This window comes from Centroberyx affinis, unplaced genomic scaffold (genome assembly GCF_046629955.1).
Source record: "Centroberyx affinis isolate AG114_WGS23_722 - 3 ecotype Tasmania unplaced genomic scaffold, CSIRO-AGI_Caff_v1 ptg006813l_1, whole genome shotgun sequence".
Taxonomy (NCBI): domain Eukaryota; kingdom Metazoa; phylum Chordata; class Actinopteri; order Beryciformes; family Berycidae; genus Centroberyx; species Centroberyx affinis.
The window spans coordinates 1-10,967 of NW_027283456.1; the positions used below are offsets into that span (position 1 = coordinate 1).

At 46.0% G+C, this 10,967-nt stretch overlaps 1 protein-coding gene across 1 annotated transcript; it reads left to right on the top strand.

Annotated features, from left to right (window-relative positions):
- Positions 1 to 1,244: 1,244 nt before the first annotated feature.
- On the top strand, positions 1,245 to 9,844 carry misp (mitotic spindle positioning). The gene is made up of 7 exons (XM_071513186.1): positions 1,245 to 1,376; positions 4,403 to 4,666; positions 4,733 to 6,782; positions 7,593 to 7,721; positions 7,878 to 7,957; positions 9,408 to 9,446; positions 9,736 to 9,844. Exons 2-7 carry the CDS (start codon positions 4,538 to 4,540, stop codon positions 9,823 to 9,825), a joined length of 2,517 nt encoding a protein of 838 aa, XP_071369287.1. The 5' UTR covers positions 1,245 to 1,376; positions 4,403 to 4,537; the 3' UTR covers positions 9,826 to 9,844.
- Positions 9,845 to 10,967: the final 1,123 nt, after the last annotated feature.

Consider the following 10,967-nt stretch of genomic DNA (forward strand, 5'->3'; position numbering starts at 1 on the left):
TCTACGTTGTTTTTTTCTTTTTTTTTCTTTTGTGCAGCCATTTGTGAGTGAGTCATATTTGTGAGTGAGATTTTAAATGTGCTTTATAAAGAAAAACTCACTTTGAGTGAACATAACTTCAAATTCTACAAATATTTAACATTAGATTACATTAAATTACATTACATTACAATAGATTAGATTAGATTAGATTAGCTCAGGTAAAGTGAAGCTTTATTGATCCTGGGGAGAAATTGTGTCGCTGCAGCAGGATACAGCAAAGAAACATATAGAAAGAATATAGAAGAACAGAGCAAATGATATGAAGTGAATGTAACTGACATTTCCAACACCAAGATGTGAAGTAAAAACATCTGAATGAAAAACAGCATGAGAGATGAAAGTGAAGACCAGTAGAACATACTGAGAAAAATAAATGTGAGTGAAAAATATGAAAATAAGCATGAAAATATATGATGTAAGAAAACAGAAGAAAAAAGATACGTGCGATGTTAACAGTCAGTGTGTTGGATGTGGATTATATTGGATTATTATTTCTTGTATCTGATGTGGCTTGGAGAACTTTGACCTGCAGGACCAGAGACAGACTGAGGCGGTTTGACTCTTCATACTGAACAGAAGACGGTGACACTTTACAATAAGAGTCACTAAGTTAAGGGTTAGTTAATGCTTAATAAGCATTAAATAACCCTTAATTAACAGTTAACTAATGTGTCATTTACTAATGTTGTTCATGTTAACTAAGGTATTAATTTATACATTATTTAATAGTTTATAAAGATGACTATTAAATAATGCATAAATGAATACCTTAGTTAACATTAGTAAATGATTACCAGACACATTAGTTAACTGTTAATTAAGGGTTAGTTAATGCTTATTAATGTGCCCTTATTGTAAAATGTTACCCAGAAGATGTTTGATGTTCTGATGCTTTGTGAAGGAAAACCAAACCTGAGACTGAGAAACAAGACAGAGAGCTCAGCGGTTTAATAACACTCAAGTAGAAGAGAGCCTGTGTGTGTGTGTGTGTGTGTGTGTGTGTGTGTGTGTGTGTGTGTGTGTGTGTGTGTGTGTGTGTGTGTGTGTGTGTGTGTGTGTGTGTGTGTGTGTGTGTGGTGGGAGGGCCTGTCTGCTGGTGGGTGGAGGCTCAGATGAAATGATAGAGGTGAACTTTGTCACATCAGTCAGTCGGTTCAGTCGGTTCAGTCAGTTGGTTCAGTTTATTCAGTCATTCAGTCAGTTGTTCAGCCTGGTTCAGCCTGGTTCAGCCTGGTTCAGCCTGGTTCAGCCTGGTTCAGCCTGGTTCAGCCTGGTTCAGCCTGGTTCAGCCTGGTTGGTTTGGTGTGAAGCCTCAGACAGAAAGCGGCTCACAGGTAGGATTATTATTATTATTATTTCAACTTTCTTTTCTGTCTGTGAACACGACAGAGAGCAGGCAGCGTTGAACTCTGAACTCTAAGTAACCGGTGGCCCGGCCCGGCCCGGTCCGGCCCGGTCCGGTCCGGTCTGGAGCAGCTGCAGGTCTCAGACTCGTTCTGGAGCAGCTTCATGAGCAGAGAGACTGGAAGCTGCTCTGAGTCGGTCGGCAGGTTTTACTTTCACTGCTGGTTCAGTTAGAAAAGGTTTTTGGTCTCGTTGGATCAGCTGGTGAGTTAAAGATTCTGTTACATTCTGTTCTGTGTTCATCCTGTTAGAGTCAGTTCAGACTGTGACCTCTGACCTTTGACCTCCTCACTGCTGGTTGTTTATGATGCGGATGATCTAGGAACTGAAGTTTATTCTGCTGTCGAGCTCAGCGGACGCACACACACACACACACACACACACACACACACACACACACACACACACACACACACACACGGAGCGGTGAACAGGCTTCATATCTCCGGTCTCACACAGATGACTCCTCTCCTGTCAGCCAATCAGCTGACAGCAGACGACTGAGTTCCAGGAAGTGTTGGTTATCAGAGCAGAGCAGAGCAGACAGACAGACAGACAGACAGGCAGAAAGCTGTGTATCCATTTAGGAAAACCTTAAGTTCATAATTCAAAATCTTTTAAATCTCAAGGATCCAGTCTATAAAAATGTCCAGTTTTAAAAAGTGCCATCGTTTGGTTTAATGTTGAGCTGTCAGTCATGTAGTCAGAGCAGGTGTCACTCTGCTCAACTGATGAATCTCATTTTGGAAGGAAACCAAATGAAAGACTTTGTCAACGCAGTGAAAGAAACAAGAGGAGAGTTTTATTATGTTTTGTGGACTGAAGCTAAACAGTGGGAACTCTTAACATGGCTGACTAACCCTAACTGCAGACCTCCACCATCCTGCAACATTATAAAGGACTTTCTTACACTCATTTTCACATTGTCACATGTTTTCAGGTAATGCATTTCACAGGATTGGAGTGCCAACACTTCAGAGGCAGGGAAACTTTAGTACAAAGTCTACCTCCACAAAATGAAGACAGAAGTTCATTTCAGTGGAGTCGGTCTTTGAGGTGAAGTCCGGGCCGGTTGCACAAAACACCTTCAGTTAAGATTTTCCTTAAAGTCCGAGTTAAGGTTTTCTTAAAATAAAATCGGTTGCACAAAACACCCTTAAGTCTCCTTAAGGTTTCCTTAAAATGTTCACTTAAGTATTTAAGGTTTTCTCCTTATCTTGGTCTTATACTTAAGGAGTCCCTTAAAGTTAAACCGTTACACAAAAGACCTTAGCAACCAAAGTAAGGAAAAAAACTGAAGGCCCCTCTGACTCTATCTTAACCTCAACATGGCCGAGTTTATGGCGATAAATGAAGAAGTTGTCGTATTTTTTTTGGACTCTTGGATGAACCTCTTCACCAGACGCTTGAATTAATTTTCGTTGCGATTTCCTCCCACATTCGTTGTTTTCTGTTTGCTGTTATTTGCGGATCAAATTTACTTTTTAGTTTGTGCTTTCTTTGATTGTATTCCTCCAGAAGTATAATCTTTTCCTCCTCTGACCAATTTGGTTTTCTTGTCTTCTTTTCTTCTGCCATTTTTTTACTATCTATAGGCCGACTCTGTGAGGAGATAACAGGAACCACAAGGCAGGTGCAAGCAAACAAACAGTCTCCATGGAAACTGTAGAATTTTACTGCTGTAAAATCTCTTTCAATGCAGTAAATGCCTTAACGTTTTTCCTTAACTAAGGAAACCTTTTAAGGGATTCTGTGCAACACCCTGAAGTCCCTCAGCTAAGGAGAAATTAAGCCTTAAGTGTCAAACTGAAGGAGAAAACTTAAGGTGTTTTGTGCAACCGGCCCATGGGATCCAGCGCTACCATGACTGTCTATCTGTCTGTCCATCTGTCTGTCTGTCTGTCTGTCTGTCTGTCCGTCTGTCTGTCTGTCTGCCTGTCTGTCCATCTGTCTGTCTGTCTGTCTGCCTGTCTGTCTGTCTGTCTGTCTGCCTGTCTATCTGTCTGTCTGTCTGCCTGTCTGTCTGTCTGTCTGTCTGCCTGTCTATCTGTCTGTCTGTCTGCCTGTCTGTCTGTCTGTCCGTCTGTCTGTCTGTCTGCCTGCCTGTCTGTCTGCCTGTCAGTAATGATCACAGTGTACAGTACCTGTCGTTTATCTTTATGGCAGATGTTGTAAATGTAATCTCTGGTCTCACTGGTATCTGTGGCGTTGATCCTCTGATAAACTTTATTGACCAATCATGTTGGAATTCCTGAGACTCCACCTTCATTCATAAGGCTGGATGGTTTTCCATTACTTCACATTTCCGTTAAACCATAAAATGTCTGGCATAACCAATATCTCTTTAGATGACGATGTTATTCACTTATAGGGCGTCCCGACTGATATTTCCGCCTGTATTTGTATCATTAACTTTGGGAAAGTAAAGTCAGCATGCTGCCAGCTTACAGTACACAGCAGTGTTTCCTCTGTAGTTCCTCAGCAGCAGTGTGGTGCCACAGCAATAACACTCCCACCACTGCTAGAGATTATGTGAAATAAAAACAACAGTGTCACCACCAAAGTTCCCTCTAAAGCACCAACTGTCTTAATGCTCAGAATGAATGTTTCATTACGATGAATTGTCTGAAGAACAATGTTTTCTCAGAGGATCAGGGTTCAAACCCCCCACTATACTGAAGAGTCCTTGAGCAAGACGCTGAATCCCTACCAGCTCCAGACCCTGACCTCTGACCTCTGACCTCCCTGTAGGAAGGGGCAAGAGAAAATACTATTTCCCTACAGAGAGCAACAGAGGAGCTTGCTATTATTATTAAATCCAGAACAGAGCATAATGTGGCCCCAGAGCCCTAGCAGCACTGCTACAGAACAGAGGAGAACACAGAACAAAGGAACCGTAACCTGATGCTGTTGTTTCCATAGATACTAACCTCTCTCCTCTTCCTGATGCTTCCAGAGACTGTCGGTTGCAGTGGGTGACTGTCAGGATGTGCTGACTCAGCAGGGTTTCCCAACGTCGAGTTGTGTTCGCCGGCTTCGCGCTTCAGAGCTTCCGCCGTCCACCCAGGGTCCCGCTGTGCTCCCGGCAGCCATGGAGAGCAGCCCGAGGAGGTGGGTGCTGCAGCCGCTGTCTCCCCGGCTCGACCCCTCCGACCTCCGCACCATGCTCAGCCCCGCTCGCGGCAAACCCCCCGACCTGGAGCCCGGCTGGAGCGCATCCGCCTTCGCCTCCGACAGCATCTCGGTCACCCGTACCCAGTCCTCGGTGGTGGTGTCCTCCCAGCAGGGCGAGGTGTCCGGGGACGTGGTGGTGCAGGCCAGGCAGGTGGCGGTGTCAGAGGAAGGAGGGAGTACCGGTGACGAGTGGCAGCCCAGTAGCCCCAGTAACCCCAGCAGTCCCTGCAGCAGCTCAGGCTCCCACTGTGGCTTTTACTCCTTTGTAGATGATCCGGCGAGTCCCGAGGCAGAGCTGAACGAAGCGTGGATGGTCTCTGCGCAGAGGCAGGCTCAGCTGGCCACTCTCAAGGAGGAGAATGGCTTCAAACTGCAGACGTATTCCAGCGGCAGGAAGCCAGAGAGTCTGTTTCAGGAGAGCAACGGAGAATCGCAGTACAAGGTGGATACGAACAACGGTATCAAAGTAGTAGAGGAAGAACAGGAGCAGCAGCTTCGGAAGGAGATCATTCGCAGCCAGGCACCAAAGAAGAACCCTATATTGAAGAAGCAGTGGAGTACACTGGAGAACCTGGATCTGAGCAGCCCTCCTAACAAGCTGATAGAAGGGTTCAGTCTGTGCTATGGGCCAGTCAGCTCCAAGCCAGAGCCAACCCCTCCTGCCGGGCCAGGGGCCGTCGACAAGGAGCAGATCAACTTCAGTGCAGCTCGGGAGCAATTCCTAAAGATGGAGCAGACCAGGCTAGATGCGCTCCTCAATCCTCCCAGTTCTCCAAAAACACTGAGCAGATCTCTGCAGCCAGATGCTGATGTGTTTTCATCCTGGCAGGTCGAGACGGACGACACAGTGGAGCCGCCGAGCCAAGGCGTGACACCGTTCAAACAGCAGGATGAAGACGAGGCTCACACAGGGAGAAAGGTGACAGTGTACCGTACTGAGGAGAGATTAACCAGGCAAAGCAGTGTGTTTGATGACCTGGACTCTGGCCTGGAGGAGCTGTCAGCAGAGGCAGGCGGTGGCTACACCAGTGATGGAAGCACATCCAATGACAACATCCAGCAGGGAAGCAGGGACACCAAGTCCGTGAGCGAATACGAGACGCCGATCGAAAGGGAGATCCGGATGACTCAGGAGCGTGAGGAGAACCTCCGACGTTTACGAGGCCTGAAGCACAGCGACAGCAGGACCGAGATGGTGGAGATCAAGACCAAGACTTTGCTGTCACCGCTAACGCCTGTCAAGGCCAAAGAGAAGAACCGAGTGAGCTTCCTCATCCAGCGGGAGATCCAGAAGGAGAGCCAGAGGGAGGAGGACCTTCAGCAGCAGGGCAGGATCCAGGGACGATACGGCCAAGGTTCTCCCCAGGAACTGGTGGAGCGAAAGAGGGTCTTTGAGACACCTGACAAATCCAGCACAGAAGACAAGGACAGGACAGATGGAGGGTCTTGGTCTGAGTCTGGAATGAGCAACAACTCAGATGCTGAAGGCTTTCCCTCCCCTTGCTGCCCTCACCGACACCCTGAGGAAACAGAGTTGTACATCAGCCGAATGAGCTCAGCTCCCAGCTCCATCGCTCTGTGGGGCTCGGAGGTCCAGGACCTCAGCAGAGTTCTTCCTAGAGGTTTCCCAGAGGATCGAGTCAGGCTGAGAGGTGCTGAAGCCCAGATGCTGGCAAAGCCTCAGATCACAGTGGTTGACAGAGCAACCAGTACCAATGAAATAGTTAGCCAGTCTCCATCATTGGAGGGGAAGAAGGATCCTGTTCCAAGTAGAGCTCTCTCTGGCAAAAATATTTCATCTTCATCATCTTCCCACTCCTCCTCCTCCCCCTCCTCCCCAACACCGACTGACTCTGTCATGCTAACGGCTCAACGGGACGCGACTGCAGCTCCATCCTGGAGGGAGAACCTGGAATCCACCGGCCTGCAGTCCAGAAGACAAGGAACTCCAGATCTCATTCAGAAGGAGATCGAGGAGGATCTGAGACGGGAGCAGGAGCTCCGGGAGCTGAGGGAGTCCAGAGAGGAAAACCTGGACAGAACCTCCTCTGAAAGCCTGCAGACGGATCCGCCTCTCTTCTCTCCAGCTCCTCTGGTGGAACAGGCAAACAAGATGGCTGTCAGTCAGTTTTACCCGACCGCCACTCCAGCACCAAAAACAGGTAGGAGTTTCCACTGTGTTCCTTACATTTCAGGTTAGGAAAGTTACTTGTCCATGTTACAGGAAAATTGTGTCTGATGACTGTAACCTATAAGCTGTTTTCATGTTTGATGCTGACTAGAATAGAACGAAAGATCTCATTCACTGAAAGCTCACATTTTCTCAGATAAGGTGTTTAATTGCTTGGCTTGTTTCTGCTGGCTTTCATAATCCGGAGGGAATGAGTAACTTAATGAGAACAGGACTAAAGTCCAGGTGTCGTGGACCAGGATGAGGAGCTGCAATGATTAACCACTGGGCCAAAGAACATCACCTGCAGCAAAACCAAATGAATAAAATGAAGCAACACTGATAGTTTGGAAAGAGTTTCCTTCCACACTGACGACTGACAGTGCAAAAGTAAAAGAATTGATGGCAGTTTTTAAAGGATAATAAGTTAGTTTAAGTGCTCGGTTGACAAAATTAAACTTCTTTTTACAGACTGGATCCTCTAGATTTTGAAGATATTCAATGATAATCTTATTTTTTTTTCTAAATGAAGACGTAGTATTTTGGAAATTAACTATTCGATTGTACTTCCATTCCACTGTGAAAGAAATATATGAGATTAAACTTTAATGTTATGATGCAGAAATGAATGCATCACTGCTGAAGGGAGAACATGCTGTCTATAGAGCCACAGAGGTCAGGGGTCAGAGGTCAGGGGTCAGAGGTCAGAGCTGCAGGGCGACCTGAACACCACCAACAGTAAGATGTAACACAGAATATCATCACTCATAATTCTACTTGTATTTCAACTTTTATTTCTCAGACAGAAGCAGCAGTCTGTCGCCCCCCCCCCCTCGCCCCGCCGCCCGGCTGCCCTCCTTCTCCTTCGTCACCGCTCAACCCTGGACCCCCCCTCCTTCCTCCTCCTCTTCTTCTCCTCTCCCCCTCTCCTCCTCCTTTCTCCCCTCCTCCTCCTCTCTCCCCCCCACCTCCTCTTTTCTCCCCCTCTCCTCCTCCTTTCTCCCCTCCTCTCTCCCTCCCTCCTCCCTCCCCTCTTCCTCCTCCTCCTCTCTCCCCCCCTCCTCCTCCACCCTCCCCTCCTGCCCCCCCCCTCAGAAAGGCCTGACAGAGACGCTGTTGGAGGATTTTGAGGAGCGGAGAGTTCAACTGAAGCTGGAGGAGAGTTCAGTAAGTAAAGAGAACATGAAGGAACCAGGAGATTTAATTTTATTTATTTACCTGGACTTTCCTGCTTTCCTCTCCTGTTCCATCACTGCAGATGGGTTTCCAGCTGTAGGAGATATTTAGGAGATATTTGATATTTTCCCTTCACCATAGTTGTTTTCCACAGTAAATATTCTGAAACAAACTCTGTCTAAATATTAGGAGTTCCTCCAGTAAAGAAGAGAGCAGAAGTTTAAATCTAGCTTTAATTTCTGTATCATGTTCCAGACTGTAGCTGGATGAAGAGTCTGGTTTGTCTGTTGGCTTGACTGGGTTGATTGACAGGGGGCGGGGCCTAATGCAACCACAGAGAACGTTAGCTATTGTATTGTATTGGTTGAAAGATTTATTTTGGAAAGGAAAAAGAAGAAATCAGACGTAGTGAAGTGATATCTGACAGCAGGCAGAAAGCAAATGAATGAAACTTTGTGTTTTCTGACGTTTGGAATAGAATGGGAGCTGAGAGGTCTGGAAACACTGATTTAAAAATATCTTTAATCGTGTTACATGCATATAAAACAGTCAGAATTAACATTAAAGGGATGGAAAATGTAAAAATACATACACATGCCTATTGAAAGGGTTCTGATTATATCAGACAATGGTTCTTTAGGCTTGTACCATGGTAGAACCTTTCATGGTACTGTAAAGAACCCTTTTAGAAAGGTTCTCTGTATGATGTTTGTTCAGGTTAACTGAGCTGACTCTTCTCAAGCTCCAGCTCTTCATGTTTTGGAGTAGAGACTAGGGCTAAAGACAAGACAGTTTACTGTGTCACAGTAACCTACATTTGGAAACAAATCCACCTTATCACACTATTCACTTTTACTGAGAACGTTACTGAATGGATCTACAGCCACACCACAACAAGCTGACTCAGCTGCTCTCTGCTTCAGCTGCTTCACACACATTTACACTTTATTCACTAACACACAGTTCACACTGTTCCTCCATCATGAGACTCAGCTGGATGGCAGCAGTTCAACTCTAAACCTGTATAGCACCATGCTCAAATGTTCTACACAGAACCTTTATGGTGCTGTAAAGAACCCTTTATGAACACATGAAATGCTCCAAAACAGCAGTATGAGCCACTCTGGGTTCTTTATTCTGATTTGCCCGTTTTTTACTTTAACAAATCACAAGGTTGTTTGAGTCGTTATGGTTGGATATAGAACCACTATCATAACCAAAGAACCCTTGAGGAACCCTTGTTTTTCTGGGTGCAGGGTCTCTGTGTCCTGGATCATTCTTTTGAATAAGTCCTTTAGTTTTCACTGATCAATATGATCAATAGGTTTGAGGTCCGGAGGGAGAAAATGTTCTCCAGAAGTGTGAACCAAGACAAGAGAACCCAGTTCTCTGTTCCTCTGTAGGTTTCAGGTTTTCAGACGTTTCCCTCTGCTCTCTCCAGTACGCAGGAATCCAGCCGGTCGACGCCGTGAACAACGAGGTACGTCTCTACCTGCTCACAGGTGTTCAGCATGATGTCATCTGATATGACTGTTAATGTGTACCTGAACATTGTAACTAACATCACTACATGTTAAGTGACAGCGGGTCTGCAGCTTATTAACTGAAAGCTCATATGTGCATCAGGACTGGAAGACGTTCTCCAGGCTTTTTGCATAAGACCCAAACTTTTACAGACCTGGGATCAGATTCATGTTCCCTGCTTTTCCAAACCTTGCAGATCAGTTTGCTGTTTGTTCTCCAGACCCAGATCCGTTTCTCTGTTCCAGGTGTTGGAGGCCACTCGTGTCACCAGGCATAAAAACAAGCGCGCCCTCCGCTGGGAGGCCGGCATGTTCGCCAACCAGGAGAACCAGTGAGGTGGGGGCTGCGGGGGGCCGCGGGGGGCAGCGGGGGGGGTGGGGGGGTTCAGCGGGGGGGCGGCAGGGTATCTTCACCTCGTCTCAGTTGATCTTGAGGACGCTCTCCTCTTCAGGATCTTCCCTCCTCACTCAGCAGGACTTCTTCACTCTGGTTTTCTCCATCAGCCGGGTTCAAACTGGTTTTCAATGGCGTGACACTCCAAGAATAGTCTGCTGCTGATTGGTCCCTTTAAGATGAAAGCCTTCGCCTCGTCCAATGATCTGCCAGCTGCTGAGTAGAACTGCAAAATAGAGACAAGCTCATAATTCATGTGTAAAAGAAATGCAGTGGGCTGCCAGGCTCCGGCCGCCTGCGGAGGTGAAGCGTGAGGAGAATAATAATAATATTTAACAGAAGCTGTTTGTTGATCTGCTGAGCTTCAGTCTGTCTGCTAGAGGCTCAGATTCAGCACTCTGAAGACATTTTGGACATTTTGTCTTTAACATTTCTTCACTCATCCTTCAGTAAAGAATCTAAAGAGGAAGTTTGGTTGTTTAATGATTTTAAATTGATGCAACTAAAAGGCAAGTGACACAAATAATAAAACAGTTTCAAAGACTCAACGTTGAATGTCTCACATTGTCTTTTTCAATTAATAATTTGTTGTTTCTTAGCATTGGTGACGACCGTTTGGTCAGCAGTGGGAAATAAACAGAGCGACCTCTGACCTCTGGCCAGCGATAATCTCACTGCAACGACCACAAATACAAACAAAAATCAGTTATATTTTCAGAAAAGCATCAGACGCCGTCCTCATAACTGATGTCAGTTTGTTTCTGTGATGTTTACCTGATGAAGACTGATGTCAGGCAGTGAAGTCTATTCTGTAACTAAAGAGCTGTGCAGACCGGTTAAACACACTCACCTGCATTATCTTCAACTCTTTTATTTTTTGGACATCTCACTATCTGGATGAAATTAATCTACACAGACATCTGGTTGTTTTCTATTTTTGTGTCATCCCACATTGGTGATTATTATTATTGTTACCATTGTTACCATTTTGATAGGAAGTGGTTTGAGCTCATTTCGTTCTGCAGCAGCAGCCGGACAGGAGCGCAGTGCGCCCCCTGCTGGCTGCTCACTGACCCAGGATCAG